The following is a 17,719-nucleotide window of genomic DNA, read 5'->3' on the forward strand; positions in this document are numbered from 1 at the left end:
GGGGGTGGCTGGTGATGGCGGCGGCGGCGGCGGCGGCTGGCGGCCTACGCTGGGTGCTCGCCGCGCTCTGTTTGGGCTGCGCTGCTGGGGGGGACACGTCAGGCCCGCGGGTACTGGGTTTCTGCTTGGAAGAGGACGGAGACGGGACAGAGGGTCCCGTGTGGGCCCGGGGCCGGGTGGTCCGGGCCGCGCCCGGAGCCGCCTTCCGCTTGCGGCTCTTCGGCTCCGGTTTCGCCAACCGCTCGTGGCCCTGGGTGGCCTTCGCTCCGGCGGGCGCGGACTGCCCGGAGGGGGGAGGGGACTCGGAATCGGGGGACGCTCGGGGGGGAGCGGGCGCGCCCCTGAGCGTGAACCCCGAGGCCGTGCGGCCTCACTCGGCGCTGCTCGCGGTGCGCGTGGAGCCCGGCGGGCCCGCGGGGGGCGCGCGCTATCGCTTGTGCAGCCGCGAGGGGCCCGAGGGGCGGTGGGCGCCCACGGCCGAGGGGGACTCGCTCGCCGTTGAGGAGGCGCCCCTGTTGCCCTGGGCGCTGGGTCTGCTGGTGGCCGCGCTGTTGGGGCTGGCGGCGCTGGCTCGCGGGCTGCAGCTGAGCGCCCTGGCCCTGGAGCCCGCCGAGGTGCAGGTGCTGCGCGAGAGCGGCTCGGAGGCGGAGCGGGCAGCCGCGCGGCGCTTGGAGCCCCTGCGGCGCTGGGGCAGCTTCGCCCTGTGCGCGCTACTGCTCCTGGCCAGTCTCGCCCAGGCCGCACTCGCCGTGCTTCTCTATCGCGCCGTGGGCCAAAGAGCCGTGCCCGCCGTGCTGGGCAGCGCGGGCCTCGTTTACCTGGTGGGCGAGGTGGCGCCTGCTGCCGTCAGCGGCCGCTGGGCCCTGACCCTCGCGCCGCGCGCGCTGGGGCTCACCCGCCTGGCGGTGCTGCTCACTTTCCCCGTGGCCTTGCCCGTGGGCAAGCTCTTGGAGCTGGCCCTGCGCCAGGAAGGCGGCCGGCTGCGGGAGCGGGTGGTGGATCTGGCCCGGGGCACCGACCCTTACAACGAGTTCGTGAGGGAGGAGTTCAGCAAGGGGGCTCTGCGGTGCAAAACGGTGGAGGACGTGCTCACCCCGCTGAAGGACTGCTTCATGCTGGACGCTTCGGCCGTCCTGGACTTCGGCGTCATGTCCACCATCATGCAGAGCGGCTACACGCGCATCCCCGTGTACGAGGAAGAGCGCTCCAATATAGTGGACATGCTCTACCTCAAGGACTTGGCCTTCGTGGACCCGGAGGACTGCACCCCGCTCAGCACCATTATCCGGTTCTACAACCACCCGCTCCACTTCGTCTTCAACGACACCAAGCTGGATGCCGTCCTGGAAGAATTCAAACGAGGTAATTGCCGCTGCTGTTCCTGGGACAGCTAATACCCCCACAGGGAATTAGCCCGGGGAGGTGGGAAAGCCGCTGCCGGGCCGGCGGCACTCGGCACCTTCTGGAGCTTTCCGGGTTCCGGAAGCAGAAAGGGCCGCGAAGCCTTCTAGTTGGGTCCCTCTCATTTGTGGGGGAGAAACTGCATCACCCGGCCTTTGGGCCCAAACCCTGCCTGCGGCGCTCGCGCCCTTCCCGCTGTCCGTGCTGCAGAAATGCAGCGCGCTCGCTCGGCTCGAAGCGCGGACCCGGGATGTGACTCGGGAGGGGTGTGGCGAGATCTGGGCCGAAACTCGGGGCGCTCTGCAGCACAGGACCTAGGCTTTAGAACCCGGCTTTAGTGACAAAAGAACCCTCTGAAGACAGAAGCAGGAGCTAATGATTTTAGAGCCCTGCTTGGCCATAGATTGGGGACTTTAGAGATCCAACGCTTCCAGTGTCAGTGTTTTAGCGAGAAGGAATCGGTCTCAGAAGAGGTGAAGAGTGACATGCATAGTGACAGTTATTGCGTGGCAGGGCTGGGATTTGAATTTGAGCCTTCCGACCTTAAATGCAGCATTTTCCTAGCCTCCCATCTTAATGCAGTTCACTTGGTGACATTCTTGGTTGTTGGATTCCATGTATTCTGTGCATGATTCCCCTTCCTCCCCGTTAATCAGTTTAGGGGATCTTGTTCTTTCCAGGATCCTTTGCAGAATTTCTGAGGATTTTTAAACTGTTACTGAGAGTGGGACAAATTTCCTACTTTGAATTTAAAGTTCTGTGGTTCTTTAAATTGGCTCTTTCAGATCCTAGAGGAATTTTGGTTACAGTTGAAGGCAATGTAGTAATAACAATAGTAAAGATTTATGTAACTTTTACAAAGTACTTAGATATGTTTTTTCTTCTGTTGGTTTCTACCACCTTGGAAGATTGGTGCTGTTATTATAATCCCCTCTTTACTAGGGAGAAAACTGTGCCCCAGAGAAGTGCTGCTAGCTCAGGTCCTAAAGTCCTCAGTCAGGTCTTCTTACTGTATAGTCCGGCCCTCTGTGCTCGCTTGGATGCCTCTGCTGCCTGGGCTGTCCTCTTTAAGGAGGATAGAGCAACAGCACTTAAGGTCTTCTAAAGAATAGCCCTTTTTTGTTTTTCTTTATCTAAAGTAGCTTTACTGATAGCATCATAGCTTTTGTCTTTAGAAGAAAGACAAAAGAATCTTAGGAGAATCTTTATCAGCCTTTAGTGCATCTTCCCTAATTTTCATATTACTGCTCTGAATTGCCTGTGTTTTTCTCTAAAATGGGATTTAATATTTTGTTTCCTCTTATGTTGATCTAAGTAGTTTATATGTTTGTAAATATTCATTCATATCAGTTAAATTGTCAAATTGATTGGCATACATATGGAAAAAATAGCTCCTAATTTTTGCTTCATTTTCCTCACATTGGTGATAAGTTTACCTTTTTTTTATTGCCTATGCTTTTCTTTGACGGTTAAGAATAAACTTGTCAGAATCCGTGGGAAATACAGGATCCATGATGCTCTATTTCCTCAGGTTGCCTAACTACATTGCAGGTTTTTAACAATTAATCACTTGGGGTTAAAAGAGTGACTCTGGATCTGAGGACCTGGGTTCAAAACCCACCTGAAACTATTTGAGTTTGTTGAGCAAGTAATTTTAACCTCTTTGGGCCCCGGTTTCTTCATCTTAGAAATGAGGGGGTGGATTATTTGGCCTCTATGACTCCTTTCGACTCTAGATCTAAAATCCTGACATCTGTTGATACATCATTAGGGTTTCTGCCTCATTTGGAGGTGTTTTTCTTACTTAAGAAAGATAACTGGTATTCAAGATCTAGAATGGGAATTAAGTCTCAGGCCACTGAATGGGTTTGTACCTTTAGGACTGATGTTAAGATCGAACCATAAACTGAGAGTGAGCAAAGACTTCAGGCTATGAGAATAAGAAAGGTGTTCTTATCCTGACACCTACAATAAAATTTTGATTTTCTTTATTGAGACAAAAGTCCAAAAATCACATTGCACTTACTCATCAAATATCTTGATATGTCACTTTGTGACAGAAAAATGTATAATTCTTTGGCCAATAGTAATTCTAATGTTCTCCAGTTTCTAAGGGATCTTTTGTTGGATAATTCTGATCAAATTGGTGAGAACCATAGGTTTGTCTAGAAAAATTCTTGATGCTTTCCTCCCTAAGCATACTATAGTTCTGCTGCAAAACAACAGGCTCTGAGGAACCTTTGAGGTAAGTAGATAGTCTAGTGTAAGCTTTCCTTCCAGCTTCATGCAAAATATTGTAGTTGGTGTGGAGCATAAATTGTCTGCCATCCTGGTAAGTGAAATTCCAACCAGTATAATGGCAGAAGTATTCTCTTGCTCATAAGCAAGATATAAGAATTCTTCATCCTCTGGCTCTCTTGAATGTTTTGTCTCTAGGATACATTCCTTCCCTTCAGATTACTGGTCACCCTACTACTTTTCAAAAAACCTGATTTAGCAGTAATAGTGTGAAGGATTTTTCTTTTCTTATGTTTGCAGTCTCATTCAAAAGTTAGACTGGCTTGGGGGTGTGGAGGAAGAAAATCTTATTTTAATAGATGATCCTAGGTTATTTCTATTATCACGTTAGTTAAACTTCTCTACCTGCTGTAACCAATGAACTTGGTTCTTAAAATCAAGCAGTGACTAGTTGTCTGCTGTGGTACATTGGAGTTTAGAATGTACAGAATAATAATAGGACAGCTCCAGGGAAGCCAACCCCATACTCAGAGTTGCAGTATCTTGGAAGTGAACTGAACTGAAGAACATGATTATTTCCAAAAGGGAGTCATAGCAGAATCAAAGAAGATGCAAATAGGAAAGTGAATAGGAAGATGGGGGGTTGTTATGCCCACCTGGCATTTCCTGCAGTTTTAGAGCTGGGATCATTTTTTTAAGTCAAGTTTTTATTAAAACTTTAATCCTTTGTTGTGGTGCACCTTCTTAAATCTTTGCAACAATTTTTTTTTTTTTTTTTTGGTCTCAACTGAAATCCTAATCTTATGCCTAATTGTAATGAGGAGGTGACCATGAATTCTCAGAGACTATTCCAATGAAATGTAAGTCATGGAAGGATCCCACCAAGTTGCTAAGGCTTTTGAGTATTTGTCCATTGCTGGATTCTTATTTTATCTGAGACAGTTACCAGAATGGCTGTAATGTGGTATTTTTTTGGCTATAGGATAGTAATCTCTGGCAGAAGAAATACTTGCACTCCTGAATTCAGTGATAGCTCTTTAAAGCTTTGAAAGATGTGGGGTTTTTTGGTTTTTTTCTTTGAGTTTTGGTTTTTGTTTCTGGTTGTTTTTGTTTTTGTTGTTTTTTAGTGATTAAGATAGCACAGAAGATGTAGCATGATGCTGTAGACTCCAGAATTGAGAAGATCTGATTTCAGATCCCACCTCTGACACAAATTTTTTATGATTAATAGAGGGAGTAGTAAGTACTCACATTGATGAATTACAGATTCTTAAAATTTTGAAAGAATTTTTTTAAAGACTAAATATAGCCCTACATAGGTATTTAATCTCTCAGTGCTCCAACCTATAAATTGCCTATAACTAAGCCTATAATTTGCAAAGCAGTTGCCACTCTGTACTGATAAAGGGAATTCTTCCCTAGGAAGTCCCTCTACTGGAGAAATTACAGGTCAGGTTAAAAAAAGCTATCATAATAGTTATTCAGTTATCAGTATTTATTTATTATCTACAAAGTATGGTTTTGATGGGATCCCTTCAGCCTCTTTCCAAGGGTAAACCAATAGCCTAGGAGGTATTTTGCCAGGTAGCAGATATTTTTCAAACTAAAAAAATTTCTCAAAGTCTAGTCTTGAAGAATGTAAGGAATCAGGAATTCAATGGGGCAGCTCTCCCCAAGGTACCAGTCAAGCTGACCTCTTAAGCTTCTGGAACAGCAGCTTATTAGAAACCTGAGAGATGAGATTCTTTAGTGATAACTGCAAAATGGTAAAATAAAAATGCAAAATTCAAGAGACTTAAAAGATTGTTTCTTTTCCATATAGAGGCAGGGGTGTGTGTGTGTGTTTTGTTTGTATACACATACATACACGTGTGTATACAGTACACAGACACTTGTTCCTTACTGAAGAGCTTCTCTCTTTATTTTTTTTTAATTGATGTACATGTGGTGGGTTGATTGCTCTCTTGCTGCCAGCACAGCATCCTGATGCTGGAATGCTCCCTTAGGAAAGCTGGTTTGTGTCTCCCACTTGGTATCCTGGAGCCTACACATCTCTACTGTCCCTTCCATCTTCTTTTTAGCCAGTATAATCCTCTGAATAGATGTCATTCTTAATTTTCATTCCCATCCCTCCTCTCCTCTCCCTTCTTCTTTTGATTTACTTAATCTTTTTTTTTTAATTTAATAGTATTTTATTTTTTCCAATTACATATAAAAATAATCTTGACCATTCAACTATGTAAGATTTTGAACTCCAGAATTATCTCCATCTCTTCCTTTCGTCCCCTCTCCCCAAGACAGCAGATAATCTGATATAGATTATATATGTATAATTGTGTTGAACATATTTCCACATTAATCATCTTGTGGGGGAAAAAAGTCATCTTTTGTCAGAACAAAAGATAATAGGCACAAGAAAGAAAGAAAAGTGAAAATAATATGCTTTTATCATTATTTAGACTATAATTCTTTCTCTGGATATGACCAGCATTTTCCATCATGAGTCCCTTGGAATTGTCTTAGACCATTGCTTTGCTATAGAAGAGCTTACTCTATCATAATTGATCATCATACAATAATGCTATTTCTTTGTACAATGTTTTCCTAATTCTGCTCACTTCTCCCTACATCAGTTTGTGTAAGTCTTTCCAGGTTTTTCTGAAATCTGCCACCTCATTATTTCTTATAGAACAACAGAATTCCGTTACGTTCATTTTTCACAACTTGTTCAGCCATTCCCCTCAATTTCCAATTCTTTGCCACCACAAAAAGTTGTGGTATAAATATTTTTGTACATGTAGGTCCTTTCCCCTTTTTGGTGATCTCTTTGGGATACAATCCTAGTTGTTGTATTGCTAGATCAAAGGGTATGCACAGTTTGATTGCCCTTTGGTTATAGTTCCAGATTGCTCTCTAGAATGGTTGGATCAGTTCACAAGTCCACCAGCATTGCATTAGTGCTCCAGTTTTTTCCACGTCATTTCCAGAATTTATCTTTTTTTTCTATCATATTAGCTAATCTGATAGGTGTGTGATGGTACTTTAGAGTTGTTTTAATTTGCATTTCTTTAATCAGTAGTGATTTATTTATTTATTTATTTTTTATTTTTTATTTAATAGCCTTTTATTTACAGGATATATACATGGGTAACTTTACAGCATTAACAATTGCCAAACCTCTTGTTCCAATTTTTCACCTTTTACCCCCCCACACCCCCTCCCCTAGATGGCAGGATGACCAGTAGATGTTAAATATATTAAAATATAAATTAGATACACAATAAGTATACCTGACCAAAACGTTATTTTGCTGTAGAAAAAGAATCAGACTCTGAAATATTGTACAATTAGCTTGTGAAGGAAATCAAAAATGCAGGTGGGCATAAATATAGGGATTGGGAATTCAATGTAATGGTTTTTAGTCAACTCCCAGAGTTCTTTTTCTGGGCATAGCTGGTTCAGTTCATTACTGCTCCATTAGAAATGATTTGGTTGATCTCGTTGCTGAGGATGGCCTGGTCCATCAGAACTGGTCATCATCTAGTATTGTTGTTGAAGTATATAATGATCTCCTGGTCCTGCTCATTTCACTCAGCATCAGTTCATGTAAGTCTCTCCAGGCCTTTCTGAAATTATCCTGTTGGTCATTTCTTTTTTTTCTTTTTTTTTTTTTAATTTAATAGCCTTTTATTTACAGGATATATACATGGGTAACTTTACAGGATTAACAATTGCCAAACCTCTTGTTCCAATTTTTCACCTCTTACCTCCCCCACACCCCCTCCCCTAGATGGCAGGATGACCAGTAGATGTTAAATATATTAAAATATAACTTAGATACACAATAAGTATACATGACCAAAACATTATTTTGCTGTACAAAAAGAATCAGACTCTGAATTATTGTACAATTAGCTTGTGAAGGAAATCAAAAATGCATGTGTGCATAAATATAGGGATTAGAATTCAATGTAATGGTTTTAGTCATCTCCCAGAGTTCTTTTTCTGGGCATAGCTAATTCAGTTCATTACTGCTCCATTAGAAATGATTTGGTTGATCTCGTTGCTGAGGATGGCCTGATCCATCAGAACTGGTCATCATATAGTATTGTTGTTGAAGTATATAATGATCTCCTGGTCCTGCTCATTTCACTCAGCATCAGTTCGTGTAAGTCTCTCCAGGCCTTTCTGAAATCATCCTGTTGGTCATTTCTTACAGAACAGTAATATTCCATAATTTTCATATACCACAATTTATTCAGCCATTCTCCAACTGATGGACATCCATTCAGTTTCCAGTTTCTAGCCACTACAAAAAGGGCTGCCACAAACATTCGTGCACATACAGGTCCCTTTCCCTTCTTTATAATCTCTTTGGGATATAATCCCAGTAGTAATACTGCTGGATCAAAGGGTATGCATAGTTTGATAACTTTTTGAGCATAGTTCCAAACAACTCTCCAAAATGGTTGGATTCGTTCACAACTCCACCAACAATGCATCAATGTCCCAGTTTTCCTGCATCCCCTCCAACAATCATCATTATTTTTTCCTGTCATCTTAGCCAATCTGACAGGTGTGTAGTGGTATCTTAGAGTTGTCTTAATTTGCATTTCTCTGTAATCAGTAGTGATTTAGAGCATTTTTTTCTCTTATAGCTTTAGTTTCTTTATCTGAAAACTGCCTGTTTATAACCTTTGACTACTTATCAATTGGGGAATGACTTGTCTTACAAAGTTAACTCAGTTCTCTACATTTTAGAAATGATGCTTTAATCAAAACATTGGCTGTAAAAATTGTTTCACAGTTTTCTGCTTTCCTTTTAATTTTGGTTGCATTGGTTTTGTTTGTATAAAACCTTATTAATTTATAATAATCAAAATTATCCATTTTGCATTTCATGTAATGTTCTCTATCTTTTATTTGGTTATAAATTCTTCCCTTCTCCATAGATCTTACAGGGAAACTATTCCTTGCTCTACTAACATGCTTATGGTATCACTCTTAATGACTAAAATCATGTACCTGGTTTGACTTTATCTTGATCTAGGGTGTGGCATGTAGAGCTGTGCCTAATTTCTGCCATACTGTTTTCTCATTTCCCTAGCAGTTTTTGTCAAATATTAAGTTCTTATCCTAGAAGCTGAAGTCTTTGGATTTATCAAAGAGTAGATTACTATAGTCACTTATTACTGTCTTGTGTACTTATATCTATTCTACTGATTCACCATTCTTTTGTTTCTCAGCCAGTAGCAAATAGTTTTGGTAATTGCTATTTTATAATGTAGTTTTGGATGTGGTACACTAAGCTATCTTCCTTTGCTTTTTTTCCCCCATAAATTCCTTTGATATTCTTGACCTTTTGTTTTTCCAGATGAATTTTTTATTTTTTCTAGCACTATAAAAGAATTTTTATTAGTTTGGTATGGTACTGAATAATTAGGTAGAATTGCCATTTTTATTATATTAGCTCAGCCTACCCATGAGCAGTTGATATTTTCCCAGTTGTTTTGATCTGATTTTATTTTTGTGAAAAGTGTTTTGTAATTGTGTTTGTATATGTACTGGGTTTGTCTTGGAAGGTAAACTTCCAAATAGTTTATATTGTCTACAGTTATTTTAAATGAAATTTCTTTTTCTATCTTGCTGGCCTTTGTTGGCAATATAAAGAAATGCTGATTATTTATGTGAGTTTATTTTGTATCCTAAAACTTTGCTAAAATTGTTAATTATTTCAAGTATTTTTTTAGTTGATTCTGTTGCTAATGTAATTTTAAATTTTAAACCTGTTTTTAAAATGTTTTTGATCAATGGGCATATTGTATTGCTCTTGCACAATTACATGAGGTTCTAAAAAATAACCTGTTCTATATTTGTCAATCATTTTGTAATTTGGGAGCATCTCTAAAAGTAATTTGCCCAAAAATACCAACCCAGACTTAATAGTTTCTTCTGAGCCTAGGGATCATGTGCTGTGCTAAATTCCTTCATAGAACATTACCTGTTTCTTTCAAACAGTTTCTAATCATCCTCACAATCTTTAGATTTTGGACTTACCACAGTTTTACTTTGTGTAAAGATCACCTGAAAGAATGAACATATTGTGGGGCTCTTTTACCAAGGACTCTTGCTTTCTTCAAAACAGTAGCCCTTGGCTTGTTGCCGTCAAGATGAAATTCATCAAGGGCAGCCAGATCTAGGAAACATTAGAGATGAGTGATCTGCCCTAAATTTCTATTTGAGAAACTGGATTTTGGCCTGATTTTTTGGGTGTTCTACCACTTAAATGGTTTTAAATGGTTAGTTGCTTGCAATGTAAAGTCAAAAAGTTTTGCTTATTGAAACTAGTCAGTTCTGCTTCAATAGCTATTAAGAATGTTAATAAGATCTTCCCTCCTTTACCCGCCAGGAAACACAGATGCTTGGTTCTTAGAGCATCTTAGAAATTATATATTACTTGAGGAACTTCTAGTCTCTTGAACATTAGGTTTCTTAAGTAGAATATTTTAATAATTTTGTCATTTTTTTTTTATTAATACAGGTTTTTTGTTTGTTTTAAAAAGCTCTTTATGCCTCATAGTTTACTCATAGTCATGTGAAATAGAAGGCTGACTGGAACTTTTGTTAAAGAAGTAACTTTGCACAAAGGACCTTATGTAGAAGTTGTCTTAACTTCTTATAGATGCTTGACCTGGAGTGGTTCTTTTTTCCTTTGGTAACGTTCTGGACAACCATCTTGTCATCCTTGAGCTTTGGCCTATTGAATTATTCTCAAAATCATGTGCTAGAGTTCTCTGTCATCCCAAATAGGTTTTGCTTTATGTGATAGGGCCACTTTAAAGCGCTGACTTGGGAATGGCATTACTACAAACATTTGGACCTTTCCCAGCACAAATATCATAGGGGCAGGAAAAATGTAAAAGCTACAAGTTTCATTCTGTGTCTCTGCCACTAGTAGAGACTTAATTAAACTTGGATTTAAAAGGGTTAAATTTCAAAGTGAATGCTCCTTTGTATCTCTGATCCCACTTGTCCATAAGAATATCAGAACATGTCACTTTTAATTCTTAAATAATAGCAAAGTGGCTGGAGAAGTACAAAATGACCAGGAATGATTCTCCAAGGCAAGTATTCAAGCATTGTGAACCACCTTTTTTCCTCTCCTCCCCACCTTCCCTTCCTCCCTGCCTCTTTCCCCCTCCCCCCCCCCATAATACTCCTTCCAGTTGCATGTAAAAATAGTTTCTATCGTTCTTTTTTTTTTTTTTTTTGAGTTCTAAATTTTTTCCTTCCTTCCCTGCTCCCTGAGATGACAAGCAATTTAACATAGGTTAAACATGTACAATGGTGCAAAATATATTTCCATATTAGTCATTGTTGTGAAAGAAAACACAAACCAAAAAATCCCCAAAAACTATGAAAAAAAGAAAGTGAAAAATATTATGCTTTGATCTGTAGTCATAGTTCCATCAGTTCCTTCTCAGGATAACATTTTTGATTCTTTCAGATTTGTCTTGTATCAGTTGTATTGCTGAGAATAGCTAAGTCATTCACAGTTGGTCCTTGTACAATATTATTGTTACTATGTGCCATATTTTCCTGGTTCTGCTTATTTCACTTTGCATTGATTTATGTAAGTCTTTCCAGGGTTTTTGAAAGTTTCCTGCTCATCATTTCTTAATAGTATGGTAATATTCCATTACAATCATATATCAAATAGTGTCCATTCGCTCCCTCAATGTCCTTTTTTTTTTTTTTTTTTTTGGCCACCACAAAAAGAGCTGCTAAAATATTTTTCAACAAATAGGTCCTTTTTCTTTTTAAAAATCTCTTTGGATTACTGACCTAGTCTTGATATCCCCGAGTCAAAAGTTAGGTGCATTTTTATAGCCCTTGGAGCATAGTTCCAAATTGCTCTAGGGAATGGTTGGATTTCAGAAGGGGAGGGGAAAAGATTAAAAATGTAAGAATAGGGAGAAAATCCCACTGTCTATTTTCAAGTTTTACCTTCTACCTTTCTGCTTTCTTCTATCAGGTAATAATTCAATGCAAATACACCTCATGTTAAGGAAAGTACAGCAATCTATATGTACACCAAAAATAAGTTAGAGAATAGTGATTTGCTTTTCAAAGAAAATGCAAATAACAATCCCATTACTCATTTACAGTGTTACTAATTGGAAAATTTGGCAGAGATGATGAAGATAAAAATTTTCTAAGGTAACTATTCTGTCAAATGTAATACATGTAAAATACAATTTAATATTTGTCCTCGACAAACCCATCCCTTTCTCCAACTTTCCCATTTCTATTCAGGGCACTGCCATCCTTCCAGTTACTTCGGTTCTCATTAGACTCACTGGACTGGATACCTTTTCTTCTCGAAGCCAATCTGTTGTCAAGTCTTATTTGTTGGCTCTATCTCTACTCATAAATGGAGTTCTTTCCATTCTTTTTGAATCAGGTCCTAAAAATCATAGATGTAAATCTGAAAAGGGGCTCAGAACCATCTAGTAACATCCTGTTACAAAAGAGGAAATTGAGTCCTAGGCTAATTAATTTGCCCAATTTAGTAAATGATTGAATCTAGATTCAAATTCAGGTCTTGTGACTGCAAGGTTAGTAGCATCTTTTCTACTGCCTCCCACAGGTACCCTCATTGTCTCTTGTCTAAACTGTTGCAGTAAACTCCTAATTGGTCTGTGTGCCTTGTTTCTCCACTTTCTCATCTGTCCTCAACACAGTTGCCAAGTGATATTCCTAAATTACCAGTCTGATCGTATCATTTAACTGCTTTAAAAGTTTCTGTGGCTCTGCTTCTTCTTTCTTTAAGATGAAACACAAATTCCTTGTTTTTTTACTTAAAACCATTTGAAATTTGGCTCTGGGCCAAGCTTCTTTAATTCACTCTGAGTTCTAGCCAAAGTAACCTATTTGCTGTTCCTCACAAGGAATATTCCATCTCCCAACTTTGTATGCCTTTGCTTCTAGTCTGCAGCAAGTTCTTTGCTCTGAAGGCTGAGAAATACCACAAAGGTGTTATTGCTTAAAAAAAAAAAATAAGTGCTTAGGACTAGGAGGGATTACAAAATGTATGACCAGTTACCACCCTCAGAGATCCTAGGATCATAGATTCGAATTGGCTTGGATCTTAGAGGTTATCTAATCATTATCTTTTTCCTTTTGGAATGTGCTGTCTCCTAGAAGTCTTGAATTCCTTCCAGGCTTAGCTCAAACTTGAGTTCTTTCCTGCTTTTTTCCACCAGCATGTTGCAAGCTTCTGGTGCCCCGGCTCCAAAATTACTTTTATTTTTACTATGTATATATATGTATACTATGTATACATTTATGTAGGTAAGTACATAGTGTACTTACACTATATATACTATTTCTTCAGAGAGAATGTTAACTTCTTTGATTTTTATTTTTTGTGTTCCCAGTACTCAGAAGAGTTCCTGGTACATAGCTGGTACTTATTGATAAATGTTGATTAATTGACACTTATTCAATACTTGTGATTATTTAAGTTCAACAGAAAATACTAATTTGAGGGAAAATTTCAAGAATTATTCCAACCCTCATTGGCATATCAGTTTGTACTACAAAATGAATTTGTGTTTGCTTGTGAAGCTTTGTTTTTGCTGCATTTTTTTTCAGCCTTCAATATTCTTTGCAAATCATACTTCAGGTTTCTGTTGGCTATATAGCATTTTGTCTAGTCCCAGCTTTTCAGTTTTCAGCCTACAAAAAGACAATAATATTGGATTCTTATACAATCTCAGATTGGGAGCAAATCAGTTACATCTGTCAATTTAATTCATATGATTTCCCTTGTCATTTTGTTAATTTAATATATTTTTTAAATTGATACAAATCACAGCTCTAGGTACTAAAGGGCTTACAAAATGTATGACAAAGTTCTTTCAAGTGAAAGATTTATAATTGGAGAGGATTCCAGAGGTCTGAATGTATCTTTGTTCAAGCCTTTCTTTCACTGGATATTAAAGTAGATTGATTAACTGAAAAGACTTACATGAATTGATACAGAGTGAAATGAGCAGAACCAAGAGAACATTTTACACAGTAATAGCATTTATTATAAAATGACCAATTGTAAGTGAGTTAGCTACTCTCAGCAATACAGTGATCCAAGACAATTCCAAAGGACTCATGATGAAAGAATCTGCATGAGAAAGAATTGATGTCTCAGTACAGATTGAACCATACTTTTTTCCATTTTATTTTTTTGGGGGAGGCTATTTTCTCTTTCAAAATATGATTAATATGGAACTATTTTGCATGATTTCATACATCAAGTTACCTATCTCAAATTGCTTGTCATCTTAGGGAAGAGGGAAGGTAAAGCATTTGAAAGAGCATTTTATTTTATTTTTTTTAATAATAGAGTTTTATTTTCAAAACATATGCAAAGATAGTTTTCAGCATTCACTCTTGCAAAAACTTTGTATTCCAAATGTTTCCCCTTCCTTCCCCCACTCTCACCCTCAGACAGCAAGTGATCCAATATATGTTAAACATGTGTAATTCTTCTATACATATTTTCACATTTATCATGCTGCACAAGAAAAATCCACTCAAAAAGGAAAAAAATGAGAAAGGAAAAAGAAGCAAGCAAACAACAAAAAAGGTGAAAATGCTGTTATAATCCACATTCAGTCCCCATAATCCTCTCTCTGGGTACAGATGGCTTTTTCCACAGGTCTATTAGAATTGGCCTGAATCACTTCATTGTTGAAAAGAGCCAAGTACATCACAGTTGATCATCACATAGTCTTGTTGTTACTACCAGGTATAATGTTCTCTTGATTCTACTCACTCACTTCATTCAGCATCAGTTCATGTGAGTCTCTCCAGACTTCTCTGAAATCATCCTGTTGGTCATTTCTTACCGAACAATAATATTGTATAACATTCATATACCATAACTTATTCAGCCATTCTCCAACTGATGGGCATTCAGTTTCCAGTTTCTTGACACTACAAAAAGGGCTGCCACAAATATTTTTGCACATGTAGGTGCTTTTCCCTTCTTTATGATCTCTGAGATATAGTCCCAGTAGATATACTACTGGATCAAAGGGATATGCACAGTTTGATAGCCCTTTGGACATAGTAACTCGGCATTTTAAAAAAAAAAAAAAGTTAAAAATTGAGGAAGGGGAATTTTTTTTTTTACTGAGGCAATTGGGGTTAAGTGACTTGCCCAGGGTCACACAAGGGGATTTTTTTTTTTTAAGCTTGCTAGATATCTATCTAAAGATATGTTCCTTTAATAAGTGATAGTTTAGAAAATAGAGCCTCAGAAAGTTCATATATTTATTTAGAGCTGGTAAGGTCCTAAATAATCTCTAGGTCATGAAGTTGAACCCCTTCATTTAGATAAGACATAACTAAGGCTACAAAAGTACAATGTCTTGCCATGGGTTACAGAGCTAGTGAGTGTCATGACTCAGGATTGTATGCTTTTGTGCTGTGTCCTTTTTATGAAAGACTTTTATGGCTATTAGATCCCATACTTGTAGCCCAGAACTTTGTGTGATCAGCATGTCTAGACTTCTTCCTGTTTGCCATCATGACAACAGTGTATTGTTCCACAGGGAAGTCACATCTGGCCATTGTACAGAAGGTGAACAATGAAGGTGAGGGAGACCCTTTCTATGAAGTTATGGGTCTTGTGACCCTGGAGGATGTCATTGAGGAGATAATTAAGTCCGAGATCCTAGATGAATCTGATGACTATGGTAAGTTAATGCCTTTCTGAATTTGTTTTGTTTTTTTCATACAATTTTCCCCAAGTTATTGGGGTATTCAAGCATCCCTATAAGCAAATGACCCTAAATAACTCTTGTTCTTGGCTGAGTTATTTTCCGATATCCTGGTAAACAGGTTCTTCAACTATATTTCTCTGTGATTATGACCAATATTTTCAAGTTCCCAAAATGGCACCATACCTGCTATCTTCATTTTGGGACCATTATTTTTCCCATTATTGACTGCAAAATCATTTTCTGTTCTGGATCCCATAGTAATTTTGGAGTGGTTTTTTTCCTAGTAATACATCAAGATATAGTAGGTAGAGATATCTTTTCTGAGTTTTGTTTGTTTGTTTTTCCCCATTTTGAGTTCTTACATTGTCGTCATACATTAGTTCTTTTGCAGCCCAACTCTAGATTTGTCTCTGCAAAGAACCAGTTTTCTTTGCTCATGTGAATTTTGGCCTGATTTCAGAAGATGGAATGTGCTACTGTATCACTAACCTGCCTGAGCAGTTTGATCTTAGAGCCCTTTATTATGTCCTGTAAAACTGTTTATTAGGGGTTAGGGCTGGTATTTATCTGACAGAGTTAAGAACTTGAAATCTCACCTTGGAACATTGGACCAATCACTGATGGTGATTATCTTGAAATAATATTTTGCTTCATGTCCCTTCTCATGCTTGCAGTGTCAGCCCAACATGGTCTCTGAACTACCAAAGCAAATGAAGTCATTGTTTTAAGTGTTAATGTTTACACTTTTGATAATTAAGTATTTCCCTCACTACAAGTACAGTTATAATTCCAGTGGTGATGCTCCAGGTTGCTTTGTTATATGTTATTGTCCTAGATCAGTTTCAAATAGGGGATTTCTAGCTTTTGGCCCCCTTTGTGAGTTTCTTCTCCTTACTTAATACTAGAATTATCAGATGATTAGAACAGTAGTTGACTCTAGCCCAAAGAGCAGCTATTTTGCAATGGTGAGTAAAACAGCTGTTTTCTTAATATCTGATACTGCCAGACCTCTGCACCATGTGCTTTGTGTGGGAAGGGAAACACAGTTAATGGAGTAATTTGATTATATTGGCAGAATTAATAGTGTCTAACTATCTTTTTTCAGGAGAAAATAAGGTGAAAAAGAAACCTACTTCTCTCAGCACTCCCATAGAGCGAAAGAAGGAGGAATTCTCCTTGTTCAAAGGGTCTGACAATGAGTATAAAGTGAAGATATCCCCCCAACTGCTCCTGGCCACTCAACGTTTCCTCTCCCGAGGTGAGGGGAAGAGGACCCTCGCCTCTTACTCACCATCCCTGGGCTCTCCCCCTGATCAAGGGCATGAAGAGGCACTGCCTTTTGGGGTAACTGACCAGATATGGAACCTCTTAACCTGTTTTCTGAGGCATAAAGACTTTAAAGCAGAGGTACTGGGACTCTCCCACTACAACCCCTTTCACAATTCACAGGGAAATCCTTGTGTTCTGAGCAAATAAACCATCAAGGCCTAGAAAGCCTCGAGGTAAAGACTTGTTTTCTTTTTCCTGTTATCTGCAATGGAACTTTGCTTTGTATCAGTTCAGAGCAGGGGCAGGCCAGCTGATGGGGAGGCCTGAGGCTGGTGACCAGCAAGGCAAGTGGAGTAAAAAGCAGATGACCCACTAAAAGCATTGCAGATTCTTTGGGCTTTGAGCCACTTTTCTCAAATTCTAAAGCACTTTCAGCTTGTTAGTCTAGTATGGGGGTGCCTCAGTTAGACCTGGGGGCATTTGGGAATAGAAACTTGAGTGGCTATGGCCCCTCATTGGACACTTGTCACTTTTTCCCACCATGGGGCAGAGGTGGACTTATTTAGCCCACTACGAATCTCAGAGAAGATCCTGCTACACCTGCTGAAGCATCCCAGTGTCAACCAGGAAGTGAAGTTTGATGAATGCAACCGACTGGCTGCAGACCATTACCTGTACCAGCGCAATCAGCCAGTTAACTATTTCATTCTCATCCTGCAGGTAAGTCAGTAGGTTCTACCTCATCGTATCAGGGCCTGGACCTGGATCCCTTTGCACAATAAAATAAGAGAAGGGTCAGGAGTTGGGAAATAAGGATACTTAAGAGGCTGGGCCTGGAGTCAGGAAGATGCAAGTTGAAATCTGACCTCTTATTTCCTAGTGGTTTGACTGTTAAGTAGCATGTATTTCACTTCATTTCTGTTGCCTCTGGTTCTTAAGTTTTAATGGAGGTAATAATGCACCTACCTCACAGGGTTGTTATGAGAATCAAATGAGGTAATTGGGAAGCATTTAGCACCATG

At 39.5% G+C, this 17,719-nt stretch overlaps 1 protein-coding gene across 2 annotated transcripts in view; it reads left to right on the forward strand.

The window, feature by feature from the left end:
• CNNM3 (cyclin and CBS domain divalent metal cation transport mediator 3) overlaps positions 1–17,719 on the forward strand; it is a 25,512-nt gene continuing 7,793 nt past the window's right edge. For both annotated transcript variants that reach the window (XR_004231886.1, XM_003757776.4), the window contains exons 1-4: positions 1–1,362; positions 15,258–15,401; positions 16,534–16,686; positions 17,248–17,417. Coding sequence is in view for 1 of the 2 variants with exons in the window: in XM_003757776.4 (XP_003757824.3) it covers positions 15–1,362; positions 15,258–15,401; positions 16,534–16,686; positions 17,248–17,417 (1,815 nt within the window). In the remaining variant the exon portion in view is untranslated. The remainder of the gene's footprint in view (positions 1,363–15,257; positions 15,402–16,533; positions 16,687–17,247; positions 17,418–17,719) is intronic.

This window comes from Sarcophilus harrisii, chromosome 2 (assembly GCF_902635505.1).
Source record: "Sarcophilus harrisii chromosome 2, mSarHar1.11, whole genome shotgun sequence".
Lineage (NCBI taxonomy): Eukaryota > Metazoa > Chordata > Mammalia > Dasyuromorphia > Dasyuridae > Sarcophilus > Sarcophilus harrisii.